This window comes from Elephas maximus, chromosome 4 (genome assembly GCF_024166365.1).
Source record: "Elephas maximus indicus isolate mEleMax1 chromosome 4, mEleMax1 primary haplotype, whole genome shotgun sequence".
NCBI lineage: Eukaryota > Metazoa > Chordata > Mammalia > Proboscidea > Elephantidae > Elephas > Elephas maximus.
Window position 1 is genome coordinate 168,559,497 of NC_064822.1, and position 19,231 is coordinate 168,578,727.

At 37.7% G+C, this 19,231-nt stretch overlaps 1 protein-coding gene across 4 annotated transcripts in view; it reads left to right on the forward strand.

The window, feature by feature from the left end:
- Positions 1-18,747, forward strand: part of PARPBP (PARP1 binding protein) — an 82,698-nt gene extending 63,951 nt beyond the window's left edge. For 2 of the 4 annotated variants that reach the window (XM_049884187.1, XM_049884188.1), the window contains 2 exons: positions 17,554-17,689; positions 18,218-18,747. In XM_049884187.1, the coding sequence (XP_049740144.1) occupies positions 17,554-17,689; positions 18,218-18,558 (477 nt within the window). In that variant the 3' untranslated portion in view covers positions 18,559-18,747. Of the gene's footprint in view, positions 1-1,106; positions 2,330-17,553; positions 17,690-18,217 lie in introns of those variants that run through there. The other 2 variants (XM_049884190.1, XM_049884189.1) reach the window with 2 other exon arrangements.
- Positions 18,748-19,231: the final 484 nt, after the last annotated feature.

Consider the following 19,231-nt stretch of genomic DNA (forward strand, 5'->3'; position numbering starts at 1 on the left):
ACCCCAAGAAAGTACCTTATCCAAGATCTTATAAGTGCTTTGAAATATTTATGCCAGTGTACACAACCATGGTTAAATACCAGTAACATTATAATTACATTGTTTCCATTACTTAATAGTGGAGCTGGCTTAGTCTACATTGCTCTGAAGCAAAATGGCAATAGATAACTGAAGGCATTGGTGTTTATGATTATGTTTCACACACAGTACAGTTCAATTTAAAAAAGCAAGTGTGAAAATAACTAGTTTATCCTGGTATTCAACTGAACCAAGAAAATAGCCAGGCAGAGTACTTGTTGGAAATACAAAAAATGTTGCTAGTATTTACTACCAAAGTAACTATGGAAAAGTAGGCTAGCAGCTTATTACCTTGTTACTTTTTTATCTTTCGGTATACAGTTATTTTCTTTAGCCATGGAGAGAATGTATGATTTACACTTGAAGTGCTATTTTGGAAAAAGCATTTTAAAAGTAGAAAATAATAGAGAACTTAGAATTTTAGTGTTGTAGATGATGCTTATTTGTGAAATATCCATGCCATACTATATGGGGCAAATTAACTTTTCTTAGATTTTAGTTTCCTCATTTTTAAATGCAAATAGAGTCCTCCTGATTAGAAAATCCTATGAAATCACTTTGGAAACTGTTCATTAACATACTCATGTAAAGCCCTCAAGTTTTATTTCCTACTGTAGCTTATTAGGAAATGTACCTGTGATAATCAAATAAACGGCCCTATGAAGGAATTCTGAAGATTCTTCCTAAACCTTAATGGTTTTGGTAAAAATGCTTAGAGAATTTTTCCTCTCTACTCTTGCCCCCAATTTACAGGCACTTTATAAGCTATCTCAAGCATCTTTATACTTTTTCATTAAAAGCTTTTTCAAGAAGGAGTTTTTCTCCTTACATTCTTGTAATACAATAAACTTCAAAAGTTTGGCCAAGGAAAGAAACTGGAGATTTCAGAGTAAAGGGGCACAATGTGACTTAGCTCCTGACGCAGTTCTGGTTCCCAGATACCATAATAGTGAATTGACAGAATTTTGAGAATTATCTCCAATATTTCCAGAAGTAGAAGCTAACTAAATGTGTGTTCTTATTTTTAGTTTTTCTCTTTCCTGTCAGAGAAATAGTAGAAGTGATAACTGGATAGTAATGTGGATAAAACGTGGAAAATGAACCCTGGGGTTTACGCTCTGACAGAAGTGAAGGCTCTTAGTGCAACATACTGAATTGGGGAAATTATCCAAATGGACTCCCTCCCATTTGAATGAAGTTCAGTCCCGAACTAGATGGAGAGAACCCTCTAATAGTACGTATAATATATAATAAACTTTTAGGAGAGAATATGGAATCCAGAAGTTTCTTCAGACTGCAGATCTCCTCAGCTGAACCTGTACGCTTACCTCCACCTATCCTTAGGCTACAGACAAAGCGGGATAACAGAAAATATAGCCTTCAAAATGTAACTCTGAGGAGAAAGTAAAATGCTCTTAGATAGGGAGGGAACCGAATCAAGAAGTTACTGCTATACCTGGAGACTTCTCTTTCTAACTAGAATATAGTAGGTCATGGCAGAATACCATTTCTGCTGCAGTAACAAAATAAGAGGCAGATAAATTGGGGAAGATATGGTTTTAAAATATAGGATAGTTATGGAAGCTATGGAAGCAAAGCAGCCAGATAAACAAAATCTGGAGAGGGCAAAATCCTTCTGAGGTGTGCAGCCTATTATTAGCCATTTATTTATTTTTTGTTAGTTTTGGGTGTGAGCTGAGAATTGGTGTTGGTCCATGCAAGAACTCTACTGAGGGAAAGAGAAACCAGCAAATCTTCTGAGTGTTTTGAGGAGCTGGCAACAATTCTGAAACTTCAGTTTCAGAATGCACACTTATTTTTAACCTAGGGCGTATTTACTGAAATCAAGCTGTGTGGGGAGGCTAGGGAGCCTCGATACAGTAGACTAAAATCGCACGTGATCTTGTGGTATTTAGAAGACGAGGCTGTGCTTGAGGAGTGGGACCTGCCTCAAACAGGTGGCTGTTCTCCTCAGAATATTTGCTACATTTGTATATAATTATGAGGTTCAAATATGTGAGAAAAGTGAGGTGGAATTGGAGGCCAAAGAGCAAAGGCACACTGAATCCCTCTTCCCCTCACTATCACCACGCCCACCCCCTACCCCCCACACACACTTTCAAGGCAGAGGCTGTAGAGATCCACAGGCTCAGTTGAAAGCTGGGTAGGTACATAACCTGAGGAAGAGGTATGTACCCAGAAATTGAATGGGGGTTGTGAAAACTGCAATCCAGCCCTTATCAAGCTGCATCCTGACTGCATTGATGTTATTAGCCATTCACTCTGTCTGCCTGAGAAAAGGGGAACCCTTCCTGGTGGAAGATATCATCTGGAGCCTCTACATTTCCTTTATACACAATGTGCAACATGAAAGAAAATATACTAAATGTGAAAAGATGCAGTAAGATTTGTCTTGTAAGTAAGGGAAGCAGACTCAACAAAAGATCCAGATATTGGAATTAGCTGGCAAGGAATTAATTTTGTTTTTTTTTGTTAACATGTTAAAGAAATTAGAAGAAAGAATGAATAAAATAGATGAATAATTGAGAAATTCAAAAAGGTAATAGAAATCCATAAAAAAGAACCAGATAGATATTTGAGAACTGTAAAAACATATAAAATCAAGAACTTTTTGGGTGGATTTAACAGCAGACTGGATATAGCATTAGGCAGGATGCATGGACTTAAAGACAGGGCATTTGAAAAATTTCCAAACTGTATAAAGGTGAGACTGAAGGCTGAAAGAAGAGAATACCAGAAAGATGCTTACTTGTGTTTCATTAAGTACGCAAAGGCATTTAACTGTGTGGATCATAACAAATTATGTGTAACATTGCAAAGAATGGGAATTCCCAGACACTTCATTGCACTCATGAGGAACCTGTACGTAGATCAAGAGGCAGACGCTTGAAAAAAACAAGGGGATACTGAGTGATTTAAAGTCAGGAAAGTTGTGCGTCAGGGTTGTATCCTTTCACCATACCTATTCAATCTTTATGCTAAGCAAATAATCCAAGAAGCTGGACTATATGTAGAAGAATGGGGCATCAGGATTGGTGGAAGCCTCATTAACAACCTGTGTTATGCAGATGACACAACCTTGTTTGCTGAAAGTGAAGAGGACTTGAAGCACTTACTGATGATCAAAGACCACAGCCTTCAGTATGGATTACACCTCAACATGAAGAAAACAAAAATCCTCACAACTGGACCAATAAGACACATCATGATAAATGGAGAAAAGATTGAAGTTGTCAAGGATTTCATTTTACTTGGGTCCACAATCGACATCCATGGAAGCAGCAGTCAGGAAATCAAAAGACTCATTGCACTGGGCAAATGTGCTGCAAAAGACCTCTTTAAAGTGTTGAAAAGCAAAGATGTCACCTTGAAGACTAAGGTGTGCCTGACCCAAGCCGTGGTATTTTCAGTAGGATATTCATGCAAAAGCTGGACAATAAATAAGGAAGACAAGAAGAATTGGTGCCTTTGAATTGTGTTGGTGAAGAATATTGAATATACAATGGACTGTAAAAACAGCAGACAAATCTGTCTTGGAAGAAGCAAACCAGAATGCTTCTTAGAAGCAAGGATGGCGAGACTACATCTTACATAGGACATGTCAAGAGAAATCAGTCTCTGGAGAAGGACATAATGCTTGGTAAAGTATAGGATCGACAAACAAAAGGAAGACCCTCAATGAGATGGATTGATACAGTGGCTGGAATAGTGGGCTCAAGCACACCAACAATTGTAGGTGTGGCAAAGGACCAGGCAGTGTTTTGTTCTGTGGTACATAGGGTCACTATGAGTTGGAACTGACTTGATGGTGCCTAAGAACAACAGCGAAAAATGGGAAAGCAAAAGAGAAGGACAGCACACACACAAAGGTCTAATATATGGCTAATTGGAGTTCCAGAAGGAGTGGAGAGAATACAGTAGAAACAATATTTAAAAAGATAATGGTTGTGGGCGGAGCCAAGATGGTGGAATAGACAGATGCTTCCAGCGAGCCCTCTTTACAACAAAGACCCGAAGAAACAAGTGAAATGAGTATATTTGTGACAAGCTGGGAGCCCTGAGCATCAAAGGCAAGCTTAGACAACGAACTGAGGGGCAGGGGGAGGAAGAGACCGTTCAGAAGCAGAGGAGTTACCGGACCTGAATCGCGGGGAGCCCTCAGGCACCATTCCTGGCGTGGTGGCGGTGGCTGTGGCAGTGGTGGTGGCAGGTGTAGCGTTCGGCCACAGTTTCCTCAGGAAGAAGCAGCCAGCCACATAGCCTACTCACACCTCTGGAACCTGAGGAGAACGGGGCTCTTGGCAAAAGCTAAGTACTTGTGTATATTTTACCGCACCCCCCACACCCCCAAGCTGGCTTCAGCGGCTGAATCCCTGGGCCTGAGATAGACCCTGGTGAGCACCTAGAGCCATCCTCCTGGCCCTGGGGAAGGAAAAAATTTGCAACTGCGGGGAAAAGGTAATTTGCTAGCTCCAATACCTGGGGGAGCTCAGGATAGAAGCAGCTTCTGTCCAAGAATAAACTGTCCATGGACCTTGAGTACCTTTCCCTTCCGCATGGACCTGTGTGGGCCTATGTTGGGAGAATAGGCCCTTGTTGGCAGACTCCAACCATTTCAGCTGTGCGGTGGAGAGGGGTGCTTGACGTTTGGCATTGCTTTGCCTGTTAAACAAGGTCCTTACCTACCCACATCAGGGACCTAAGGACTGGTACCTCTACTAAGGTCACCCAGCCACCCACGACAAGGGTCCAAAGATAACTGGTACCTCCCAGTCCATACAACCAAAAACATTGGGTGCCCATGGTCCCTCTGCAGAACCCACCCAACAACATGCTCTAGGGAACAGAGATGCATTTTCCTCAGAGACACTTGGGGGTCAGTTCTTAGCCCCCCTGCCTTGTTCAGAGCATGACCCCCTGCTGAAACCAGGTACCAGTATATACGCCAACCACCCCTGCCCCTCTAAGACTGTAGGACAGAGCCCGTACGATACACTTGATGATCAGCTACCTGGAAACCTGAGCTGAATTCCTACAAGAAAACTGAATGGATTCCTAGACTGATATACCTGGTAACAGCTCTAGCCAGCTGGGGACAGGACACCAGAGCTCCAAAGGCGAAAATAAGCTAGCTCACTCAAGCAACCCATAGGGATATACCAAAACAAAACAAAGCAAGGAGCTACGACACAGTAAACAAGCATAAACTAATACAATAACTTATAGATGGCTCAGAGACAACAGTCAATATCAAGTCACATAAAGAAACAGACCATGATCACCTCAACAGGCTCTCAAAACAAAGAATCCAGGGATCTTTTAGATGAAAGTGCATTCCCGGAATTACCAGATACAGAATACAAAAGTTTAATATACAGAACCCTTCAAGACATCAGGAAGGAAATGAAGCAATACACAGAAGAAGCCAAGGAACGCACAGATGAAGCAACTAAAGAAATTAGAAAGATTATTCAGGAACATAATGAAAAGTTTAATAAGCTGGAAAAATCCATAGAGAGACAAAAAACAAATCAAACCCACTGCTATGAATCGATTCCAACTCATAGCGACTGTATAGACCGACAGCAATCAGAAATTCAGAAGATTAACAATAAAATTACAGATTTAGAGAATAGAAAGTCAGAGGAGCAGAATGGACCAAGTAGAAGCTAGAATTTCTGAACAAGAAGATAAATCACGTGGCACTAATATATGTGAAGAAAAATCAGATAAAAGAATTTAAAAAAAATGAAGAAATCTTAAGAATCGTGTGGGACTCTACCCAAAGAAATAACCTACGAATGATTGGAGTACCAGAACAGGGAGGGATAACAGAAAATACAGAGCCAATTGTTGAAGATTTGTGGGCAGGAAACTTCCCTGATATTGTGAAAGATGAAAAGATACCTTTCGAAGATGCTCATCGAACTCCACATAAGGTAGATGTTAAAAGAAAGTCACCAAGACATATTATAATCAAACTTGCCAAAACCAAAGATAAAGAGAGAATTATAAGAGCAGCGAGGGATAAATGAAAAGTCACCTACAAAGGAGAGCCAATAAGAATAAGCTCAGACTACTCGGCAGAAACCATGCAGGCAAGAAGGCAATGGGATGACATATTTAAAAAATTGAAGGAAAAAAATTGCCTGCCAAGAAGCATATATCCATCAAAACTGTCTCTTAAATATGAATTAAGACGTTTCCAGATAAGCACAAGTTGAGGCAATTTGTGAAAACCAAACCAAAACTGCAAGAAATACTAAAGGGAGTTCTTTGGTTTGAAAATCAATAATATCAGGTATCAACCCAAGACTAGAACACTGGGCAGAGCAACCAGAAGTCAACCCAGACAGGGAAATCCAAAAAAACAAAGCAAGATTTAAAAAAAAAAAAAAAAAAGCCCAACACAGGGTAACAGTGATGTTATTATATAAAAGAAGACAACATTAGAATAATAAAGAGGGACTAAGAAATGTAATCATACACCTTCCATATGGAGAGGAAGATAGGGCGATATAAAGAAATTAAAAGTTTGTTTTAAATTTAGAAAAATAGGGGTAAATAATAAGGTAACCACAAAGGAGATAAACTATCCTACTCATCAAAATAAAATACAAGGGAAAAATAGAGACTCAGCTGAAACAAAATCAACAACAAAAAATATGAGGAAAGGACAATATATAAAGATAATCTACTCAGCATATAAAATCAAGTGGGTGAAAGAAACTGTCAACACACAAAAAAAGATATAAAAATGATAGCACTAAATTCATACCTATCCATAATTACCCTGAATGTAAATGGACTAAATGCACCAATAAAGAGACAGAGAGTGGCAGAATGGATTAAAAAACAGGATCCGTCTATATGCTGCCTACAAGAGACACACCTTAGACTTATAGACACAAACTAAAACTCAAAGGATGGAAAAAAGTATATCAAGCAAACAACAATCAAAAAAGAGCAGGAGTGGCAATATTAATTTCTGACAAAATGGACTTTAAAGTTAAATCCATCAGAATGGATAAGGAAGGACATTATATAATGATTAAAGGGACAATACACCAAGAAGATATAACCATATTAAATATTTATGCACCCAATGACAGGGCTGCAAGATACATAAAATACTCTATCACCCTTGAAAAGTGAGATAGACAGCTCCACAATAATAGTAGGAGACTTCAACACACTGCTTTCGGTGAAGGACAGGACATCCAGAAAGAAGCTCCATGAAGACACGGAAGATCTAAATGCCACAATCAACCAACTTTACCTCGTGGACATATGCAGAACACTTCACCCAACAGCAACAAACTATACTTCCTTTTCTAGTGCACACGGAACATTCTCTAGAATAGATCACAGATTAGGTCATAAAGCAAGCCTTAGCAGAATCCAAAACATTGAAATATTACAAAGCATTTTCTCTGACCATGAGGGCATAAAAGTGGAAATCAATAACGGAAAAAGCAGGGAAAAGAAATCAAACACTTGGAAACCAAACAATTCCCTGCTCAAAAAATACTGGATTATGGAAGACATTAAGGATGGAATAAAGAAATTCATAGAATCCAATAAGAATGAAAACAATTCCTATCAGAACCTTTGGGGTACGGCAAAAGCGGTGCTCAGAGACCAATTTTTATCAATAAATGCACACATCCATAAAGAATAAAGGGCTTAAATCAAAGAATTATCCCTACAACTTGAACAAATAGAGAGCAACAAAAGAAACCCACAGGCACCAGAAGACAACAAATAATAAAAGTTAGAGCTGAACTTAATGAAATAGAAAACAGAAAAACAATTTGGAAGAATTAACAAGACCAAAAGCTGGTTTTTTGAAAAAATCAAAATTGATAAACCACTGGCCAAACTGACAAAAGAAAAACAGGAGAGGAAGCAAATAACCCGAATAAGAAATGAGAGGGGTGATATTACAACACACCCAGCTGAAATTAAAAGAAGCATATCAGATAACTATGAAAAACTATACTCAAAGAAATTTGGAAACCTAGAAGTGGATGAATTCCTAGAAACACACTACCTCCCTAAACTAACACAAACAGAGGTAGAACAACTAAATAGACCCGTAACAAAAGAAAAGATTGAGAAGGTAATCAAAAAACTCCCAGCAAAAAAAAACGCCCTGATCTGGAGGGTTTCACTGCAGAGTTCTACCAAACTTTCAGAGAAGAGTTAACACCACTACTCCTAAAGGTATTTCAGAGCATAGAAAAAGATGTAATACTACCAAACCCATTCTATGGAGCCACCATATCCCTGATACCAAAACCAGGTAAAGACGCCACAAGAAAAGAAAATTATAGACCTATAAAAAAAAAAAAAACCTATATCCCTCATGAATTTAGATGCAAAAATCCTCAACAAAATTCTAGCCAATAGAATTGAACAACATATCAAAAAAGTAATTCAACATGACCAAGTGGGATTCATACCAGGTATGCAGGGATGATTCAACATTAGAAAAACAGTTAATGTAATCCACCACATAAATAAAACAAGACAAGAATCACATGATTTTATCAATTGATGCAGAAAAGGTATTTGACAAAGTTCAACACTCATTCATGATAAAAACTCTAAGCAAAATAGGAATAGAAGGAAAATTCCTGAACATAATAAAGGGCATTTATACAAAGCCAATAGCCAACATTACCCTAAATGGTGAAAGCCTGAAAGCATTCTCCTTGAGATTGGGAACCAGACAAGGATGCCCTTTATTACCACTCTTATTCAACACTGTGCTGAAAGTCCTAGCCAGAGCAATTAGGCTAGATAAAGAAATAAAGGTCATCCAGTTTGGGAAGGAAGAAGTAAAAGTGTCTCTCTTTGCAGATGGCATGATCTTATACACAGAAAACCCTAAGGAATCCTCCAGAAAATTACTGAAACTAATAGAAGAGTTCAGCAGAGCATCGGGATACAAGATAAACATACAAAAATCAGTTGGATTTCTCTACACCAACAAAAAGATCATTGAAGAGGAAATCACCAAACCAGTGCCATTTACAGTAGCCCCCAAGAAGATATAATACTTAGGAATAAATCTTACCAGAGTTGTAAAAGACTTATACAAAGAAAACTACAGTAAGTACACTTCTGCAAGAAACCGAAAGAGGCTTACCTAAGTGGAAAACATACCTTGCTCGTGGGTCAAATGCTCATGGATAGGAAGCCTTAACATAAAAATATCTATTCTACTAAAAGCGATCTATACATTTAATGCAATTCCGATCCAAATCCCAACGACGTTCTTTAATGAGATGGAGAAACAAATCACGAACTTCATATGGAAGGGAAAGAGGCCCCGGATAATTAAGGCATTACTGAAAAAGAAGAACAAAATGGGAGGCCTTACTTTACCTGATTTTAGAACCTATTATACCGCCACAGTAGTCAAAACAGCCTGGTACTGGTACAACAACAGATACATGGACCAATGGAAAAGAATTGAGAATCCCAACATAAATCCATCCACATATGAGCAGTTGATATTTGACAAAGGCCCCAAAACAGTTAAATGGGGAAAAGACAGTCTTTTTAATAAATGGTGCTGGCATAACTGGATATCCATCTGCAAAAAAAGAAACAAGACCCATACCTCACTCCATGCAGACAAACTAACTCAAAATGGATCAAAGACCTAAATATAAAATTTTAAAACGATAAAGATCATGAAATTAAAAATAGGGACAATGTTAGGAGTCCTAATACATGGCATAAACAGTATACAAAACATTATAAAGAATGTAGAAGAAAAACTAGATAACTGGGAGCTCCTAAAAATCAAACGCCTGTGCTCATCCAAAGACTTCACCAAAAGAGTAAAAAGACTACCTACAGACTGGGAAAAAGGTTTTAGCTATGACATTTCTGATCAGCGCCTGATCTCTAAAATCTACATGATACTGCAAGAAGACAAAGTACCCAATTAAAAAATGGGCAAAAGATATGAATAGACACTTCTCTAAAGAAGACATTCAGGTAGCTAACAGATATATGAGGAAATGTTCATGATCATTAGCCATTAGAGCAATGCAGATCGAAACTACAGTGAGATTCATTTCACTCCAACATGGCTGACATTAATCCAAAAAACACAAAATAATAAATGTTGGGTAGTCTGTGGAGAGATTGGAACCCTTATACACTGCTGCTGGGAATGTAAAATGGTACAGCCACTTTGGAAATCGATTTGGCGCTTCCTTAAGAAGCTAAAAATAGAACTATCCTACGATCCAGCAATCCCACTCCTTGGAATGTATCCTAGAGAAATAAGAGTCTTTACACGAACAGATATATGCACACCCATGTTTACTGCAGCACAGTTTACAATAGCAAAAAGATGGAAGCAACCACAGTGACCATCAATGGATGAATGGATAAATAAATTATGATATATTCACACAATGGAATACTACGCATCGATAAAGAACAATGAGGAATTTGTGAAACATTTCATAATATGAAGGAACCTGGAAGTAATTATGCTGAGTGAAATTAGTTGCAAATAACAAATATTGTATAAGACCACTATTATAAGAACTTGAGAAATAGTTTAAACTGAGAAGAAAACATTCTTTTCTGGTTATGAGAGTGGGTAGGGAGGGAAGGTGGGAGGGGGCATTCACTAATTAGATAGTAGATAGGAACTACTTTAGGTGAAGGGAAAGACAGCACACAGTACAGGGGAGATCAGCACAATTGGACTAAACTAAAAGCAAAGAAGTTTCCTGAACAAACTGAATGCTTTGAAGGTTAGCGTAGCAGGGGCAGGGGTATGGGCACCGTGGTTTCAGGGGACATCTAAGTCAATTGGCATAATAAAATCTATTAAGAAAATATTCTGCATCCCACTTTGAAGAGTGACATCTGGGGTCTTAAACACAAGGAAGCAGCTGTCTAAGATGCATCAATTGGTCTCAACCCACCTGGGTCAAAGGAGAATGAAGAACACCAAGGACACAAGGTGATTACTAGCCCAAGAGACAGAAAGAGCCACATGAACTGAGACTACCTCATCCCGAGACCAGAAGAACTAGATGGTGCCCGGCTACAACCCATGACTGCCCTGACAGGGAACACAACAGAGAAGCCCTGAGGGAGCAGGAGAGCAGTGGGATGCAGACCCCAAATTCTCATAAGACCAGACTGAATGGTCTGACTGAGACTAGAAGGACCCCAGTTGTCACGGCCCCCAGACCTTCTGTTGGCCCAGGACAGGAACCCTTCCCGAAGCCAACTCTTCAGACATGGATTGGACTGGACAATTTGTCGGAGAGGAATGCTGGTGAGGAGTGAGCTTCTTGGATCAGGTGGATACTTGAGACTATGTTGGCATCTCCTGCCTAGAGGGGAGATGAGAGGGTGGAGGGGGTTAGAAGCTGGTGACATGGACACGAAAAGAGAGAGTGGTGGGAGAGAGCGGGCTGTCTCATTAGGGGGAGAGTAATTGGGAGTGTCGCTATGAGTCGGAATCGACTCAACAGCAGTGGGTTTAGTTTAATTGGGAGTTTGTACCAAGGTGTATATGGGTTTTTGTGTGAGAAACTGACTCAATTTGTAAACTTTCACTTAAAGCACAATAAAAATTAAAAAAAAAAAAAAAAAGATAATGGTTGTGATTTTTTTCAAAGCTTAATTGCTCCTTTCACATTAGGTTCTCAGAGAGTAGCTAGAAGATGTGAGTAATAGATGCAAGATTTTGTTTACTAATTTGAAGTTGCATATGTGCTCGGATCGTATGGACCTAGGAAACTAAAAAATATTCCAGAGTTCTTTGAGAATCTGTCTGCAGCACATAAATGTGCCACAAGACACAGATTATAAAACTCTTTCCTAGAGCAGTGTTGTCCAGTAGACCTTTTTGTATACAGGGGTTTTAAATGTTCTTTGTTTGTACTGTCCAGTGCTGTAGGCTCTTACCACATTGGTCTCCTGAGCGCTTGAAATGTGTCTACTGCACTGAGGAACTGGATTTTAAAATTTTACTTAAATTTCACATTTGGCTAGTATCTTCCATATTAAAGAGTACGGTTCTATAGGATTAAAGATACAATGCAACAAATGTTGTTAGGTGCCATCGAGTCAGTTCCAACTCATAGTGACCCTATGAACAGCAGAAGAAACACTGCCCGGTCCTTCATCTTTGGCATTAGTGGTTGGTGTGTAAATTGGAGTAATAGTCCTATAAACTGGTCTTTCTTGTAGGCGTATGGCTGACAGTGTTGTACTTCAGGATAGTTCTTGAAATGTTCTTTTTGACAGAAATGTGATGTCATTCCTCTTCAATTTGTTATTCCCAGCACAGTAGACCATATGATTGTCTGATTCAAAATGGCCAATACCAGTCCCTTTCAGCTAATGCCTGGAATATTGATCTTCAAGTGTTCCATTTCATTTTTGACAACTTTCAGTTTTCCTGGATTCATACTTCGTATATTCCATGTTCTGATTATTAGTGAATGTTTGCTGCTGTTTCTTCTCATTTTGAGTCTTGCCACATCAGCAAATGAAGGTCCTGAAAGCTTTACTCCAAGCATGCCATTAAGGTTGACCCTACTTTGAGGAGACAGCTCTTGAATGCCTACTAAATATCAAGTATTATACTGGACATTTTACATCTCTCATCCCAGTTAATTCTTGCTCAACTCTAAAAGACCTCATTTTCTAGACCACTCAGCTAGTAAGTAGCAGAGTAAGAGTTCTTATTTGGGTGCCAGACTTCAGAGTTTATGCTTCCTCCTAAGAGTAAATAAAGGCATAGTAATTATAATTGGGAGTCATAAAAAAAAGGGAAATGCTGCTACTTAGGTTGAAAATATCTTCCTACTATTTAGCAAAATAATTGGAATTTCACTGATGAAGAAATGAGTCAGTTGATATGGCAGAGTAGTGGTTAAGTGTTTGGCTGCTGTCCTAAAGGTTGGCAGTTTGAATCCACCAGCCGCTCCTTAGAAACCCTATGGTGCAGTGGTACTCTGCCCTATAGGGTCACTTTGAGTCGAAATCGACTCAACGGCAATGGGTGGGTAAGGGTAGCAAATCTGTTTTTTTGAAAATGTCAAAATGAAAAGATAAATTTAGAATAATTACGTATTTAATACGCATGTTGAAAATGATTTCCATTTTCAAAGTTGATATGTTTGCTGGTATAATGAGGGCTTAGAACTTTCATTTTCTTGTGAATATACCCATCATGGATTGACTTATGTCCTCCCAAAAATGTGTATATTAACTGGGTTAGGCCATGATTCCCGGTATTCTGTGGTTATCCTCTGTTTTGTGATTTTCCTATGTTTTATAAACCATAATCTCTGCCTGTGGTTAAAAAGAATTAGGGTAGGGTGTAACACCCTTGCTCAGGCCATGTTCCTGATCCAATGTAAAGGTATTTTCCCTGGGATGTGGCCTGCACCACCTTTTCTCTCTAAAGAGATAAAAGCAAAGGGAAGCAAGTAGAGTTGGGAACCTCATACCACTAAGAAAGCAGTGCCGGGAGCAGAACACATCCGTCCTTTGGACCTGAGGTTCCTGCACTGAGATTCTCCCAGACCAAGGGAAGACTGATGACAAGGACCTTCCTCCAGAGCCGACAGAGAAAGCCTTACCCTGGAGCCAGCACCTAGAATTCAGACTTCTAGCCTACTGGATTGTGAGAGAATACACTTCTCTTTGTTAAAGCCATCCACTTGTGGTATTTCTGTTATAGCAGCAGTAGATGACTAAGACAATACCTAACTCTAAAAATGTCTGTGACGTTTTGATATTTTGACTCATTTGGCTGAACTTAACTGGAGTCAGGCTTTCCTATGTGAAGTATTATTTTCCTCAAACTGGGAACCTACTAATAATTTCAATTTAAAAAGAGTTGTGGCAAAAGGACTTTTCCAATTCTTGGCAAGTTTGAAGTTCACTGCAATTTTACTGTGAATAGAAATCTTTCCAAAGGGGGAAATCACTCTACAAAGGAAAAATTTCAATATGTTCTCTCATTGACTTGAACATAAAATGATTTTAACAGTCATGTATGAATCTGGACGTTATTCTCAGTTGTTTAGTACTTCAAAAGCACTTTGAAGAGGAATTGTTTTGCTTATTTGTGATTCCAAATCAAATACACACAGAGATTTGGAAGATTTGAAACAGGAAGTAATCTCAATTCTATGTAGCCACTAATCTTGTGCAGAAAAATTAAACTTTTCTGAACAAAGGGAAAGCAATCTCTTTTAAGCTATAAATACAAACCAGTGTAGCTTGCATTGTTTTAATAACTAAAATGAAGAAGGTATTTTAAGTTCATTCTTTTTTTGAGGTGCTTACCTAGAGTCATCTTGGAGTTGACTTGTCCTGGGCGATCGGATTTAACAGATCTCTTACTATAGGAATCCCTTCTTTGTATGTGTACATTACTTCAATAATAACTCATATCTGCATAGTACTTTAGAGTACTATATAGCCCTTAATAATAACTCATATCTGCATAGTACTTTAGAGTACTATATAGCCCTTTCATACTTTTTACTTCATTTAATCCTGACAGCTCTGTGAGGTAAATATTCTTCCCAATTGTGTGTGGGTAAGTGAGAAGTTCACTGGTTTGCCCAAGGCCATCTAGTTAATAAGTGGTTGGGCCAATAGTGGGAACCAGGTTTTTGACTGCAAATTTGATGCTTTGCCTACCACATGTCTTTCTGTACTGCTTTCTTAGCAGGACATCACACTGTTGACTCCAGTCAAGTTCATGACCGCTTAATACCTCTAGGTCTTTTTCGTATGTTGTTTTTAAGTCAGGTTCTCCTCATCCTGTACATCTGTAATTGATATTTTTGAACTTAAATACAGGGCTTTGTTATTTCATTTTCATCTTATTATTTTCTACTTATGGTTCTAGCCTTTTGAGATCTTTTCAGTCTTGATTCTGTTATCCAATTTATTTGTTATTCCTTCCAGCTGTACGCCAATAGCAAATTTTTTAAAGCAGAAGTCTTTGTGATTGTAGAAGCCATCTTAGTAATCTTTTCTAGCATACTGTGTGCCTGTCAAGTAGTTGGAACTTAATAAGTGGTAATTGATGAAAAAGATTTTTTATATAGGGCTGAGGAAAGAAAACCCATATGTAATCTTTCCTAAAAAGGAAAAAAATCTTCAATATAACTGCCCTCAGTTATTTATTTTGAATATAATTATTCCAAGAGCACTATAGAACTGTTGTGGTTCTTATGTTTTGATATGCTTTTAAATAATATTTTCATGGTAAATAAAGTGGTTAACTATCTTTTACATCTGAACTTAGTATTTTAAGAATCCATTGCTTTGTAACTCTAGTTTTCTGAAATTGGCTTAGGGTTAACTATTGTTGTTGTTAGGTGCTGTTGAGCCAGTTCCAACTTATAGCAACCCTGTGCACAATAAAACAAAATACTGCCTGGTACTGTGCCATCTTCACAATCCTTATGCTTGAGCCCATTTTTGCAGCCACCGTGTCAGTCCATCTCATTGAAGGTCTTCCTTTTTTTTGCTGACCCTCTTCTTTACCAAGCTTGTCCTTCTGCAGGGACTGATCCCTCCTGATAACATGTCCAAAGTATATGAGATGCAGTCTCACCATCCTTGCCTCTAAGGAGCATTCTGCCTGTACTTCTTCCAAGATAGATTTGTTTGTTCTTTTGACAGCCCATGGTATATTCAATATTCTTCACCAGTACCGTATTTGAAAAGCATCAATTCTTTTTCGGTCTTCCTTATTCATTGTCCAGGGTTACTAGAGTTACTTAAAAAAATAACAAAACTATTGCCATTGAGTCGATTCCAACTCATAGTGACCCTATAGGACAGAGTAGAACTTCCCCATGGGGTTTTCAAGGAGTGCCCGGTGGATTCGAACTGCTAGCCTTTTGGTAAGTAGCCGAACTCTTAACCACAATGCCACCAGGGTTTCCACTAGGGTTACTAAAAAACTGGGCCCTAGAAATTCTTTACAGGGGAGCCTGAAGACAGGAAATCCAGTTGGAGAGAGGCCTATGGGATTTATTTTGTACTGCATTTACGTAGCAAACAAAGGTTTTTACTTGGACTGTATGTTAAAAATAAAAATAATACCACTTTCTGAAGAAATTTTTATTCATACCAAACTTGAGATTGAGAAAACGTTATTTGTCTTACTAAAGAATATGATTATTGTGTTTTTAATTAGAGTGTTTTATGGGTGGTGGTGGTGATGAAGATTTTTAGGTGGTGGGGGGAGGGATGGCTAAAGCTTCTTCATGTCACCCATAGGTGCCATCACCGTCTGTGTACTCAGGGAGTGATCCTAACCAGCCACTTAGCATCTACTTCCCTACAAGGTCTTACTCTCCTCTTTATAACTCTTTATATGCAGTATCTCTGGTGAAATGAAAGAAACTTTCTGTAAAAAGATAATTTCAGTGATTAGTAATGGTTTTGCAGATGAAAATAAACCTCTGTGGATAATGCTATTGTAGTAGTGATGTGATGTAATATAATGCAGAGTTTATTACATTAATTAAACTTTATTTTAATGGCTTTATCAATTGTTTACTTCTGTATTTATGGAATTAATAAGGTCTGGAAAGTGCTACTTGAAACCTACAGTTATATTTTAGGGCATCTCATGGTGGAAGCTGTATGACAGGAGTTGAGTGCATGAGGCTTCATGGAGGTATTGGGTTGTAAGGAGCCTTAGTGGAGCAGTGGTTAAGCGGTTAGCTTGGCTGCTGACTGAAATGTTGGCTTTGGAACCCACCGCCTGCTCCATGGGTTCCCATAAAGATTACAGCCTAGGAAACTATGGGGCACTTCTGCTCTGTCACATGGGGTAGCTATGAGTTGGAATCAACTTGACGGCAAACACCACCACACAAAATCACCATTTTGTATTATCTCTTAGTTTATTTCTTTGCTAGCTTTCTATTTTTGTTTTTTATGCCCTCTCTTATTTCTCTTTTTTGTCTTAATGTTTCTCCCTTCCTCCATTCCTCTGATTTTTTTAAAATTCCATATGCTACTTTTTTTTCCCCTCAAAGAGTTGTGCACTGTGTAGTTCTTAGGAGGAAGAACTTGAATTTTTGTACGGCTGTGTATATCATGTATGTTATTAGTTCACTTATAAAACTCACTTTCCAAAGCAGGCAAGATGCAGGCCTCTGAAGAGCCCAAAATTAAATTTTTTATAACTGTCACAAAAAGATGTCAAACATATACATAAAGCTGATAGTACTAAAAAGAACCAAAATGTTAGCTATAGCAGTGAATGAGTTTGCATGTTATGAAACATCAAGGGTTGAAAGTTCCCAATGAATAACAAAATTTTTAGGGAAATTTTTATACCTTGATTACTATAGGGTGTGCATCTATTTAGATGATAAAGAATAAATTGTGTATTTTCTTTGTTTTTGTTACCAGGTAAAGCAAACCTTAATTAGATCCCAGTTTGCTTGTACTTACAAAGATGAGTGCATGATAAGCAAGGATAAATGGAATAGTGTTAATTCAGCATCAAAGCCCCTATGTGTTCTTCGCATGGAAAATGACCCTCCTGGTAAATTGACCTTATTTAAGCAATTAAATAACAATTTAATTCTAGTCTACTAATTGGTTTTAATTAAAACTAGGTTTTGTTTGCAAAGTGCTATGAAGGTAAAGGTTTATATTCTTAAAGATCTGAGTTTATTTAAATAGCTAAATCTAAGTGCAGATTTATGGAAGAGATAGGACACAGTTTGATTTAACTAAATGTAGTCGCTATGAGTGGGACGTGACTCGATAGCAACGGTTTGTTTATGGGTTATTTAAGACATAATTTTTAGCTTTTGCTTAAGGATTAAATGTCATGCATTCAAACAAAGCAAATATTTTTTGGTAAGTTTGAGAGGTGATATGGTAAAATCAAAAGTAATGTGATAGTAATGTAGCTCCATTTGTTAGTCATATAATTTATAGCATTCTTTTATTGTAAATCATAAGTTTTCACTGTTGTTTAGCTATTGTTAAAGTTTATCATAAAATATTCATGAGTAATAATATTAAATATTATATAATTCTCTCCCCTTTTCGTCTTACATAACAGAAGGTGTAAATTCATCTGTTGGAAGACCAACAATTGGAACAAGTTCTGGAAATGTTCATTTGGACAGAAGTAAAAATAAAAAAATACAAAAAAAATCAAGTAGTCAGACAGGAAATGAGAACTCAAAAAGGAAACAGGTGGATTTGGATGGCGAACATGTTTTCTGTGATAATGGAAATGAATTACTTCAACAGAAAAATACTAAGATACCTAAGACATCAAAGGATTCGCAGAATACATTGGATGGCAAACTAGCTCGAACAGCAAAAGGCAACAAGTGTACCGCCAGGGAGAAATTGATTGCTGGCCAGACAAAGTTAACTCAGTTTTTTAGACTATGAATTTGTCTTTTATATGTATTAGATTTATGTATATGTAAAACCAAAGGCATATACTTGATTTTTAAAAGGTCAAGGTGTAAATTACCCTGATTCTTTTTTTATTTTGATCTGGAGTGTATTTAAGGTTAGTGTGTTAAACATTGTTCAAAAATACTAGTAAGTCATAATCATGCAGAATTTTCATGAAGTTTAATGCACAGAAAAAACATCATTTACATTACTGATGTATCATAGTACTTCCTTTTAAAACATGTTAAGATAATACATAGTAGCATAATAAAGTTACAGTAACATTAAGGGCTTTTTCCTTAACTGGCAATTAAATGATTTTGTCTTCCTCTGAAAAGATGATGTGAACCAAAAAATATCAGACTTGCCAACAAGGTCGGTAGACTCTTCCCAGCATACACCTGAGCACTGAAAGGAAAAAAAAAAGTTTAAATTGTTTAAAGAACAATTATTATCATAAAATGTATTAGAAATAAAAGGATGGACCTAGTAGAGCTAATTCTGAGTAAATGAATATTATGAAAACTAATCAAGTGATTTTTTACCCCACATTTTTCTGGGGGTTTGCTTTATGTTATTGACTGTAATTGAACCATGGTCTTATTTGATTCTGTTATGATTGACTCAAACTTCAGTTCAAGCCAGAGTCTTATTTTATGGAATT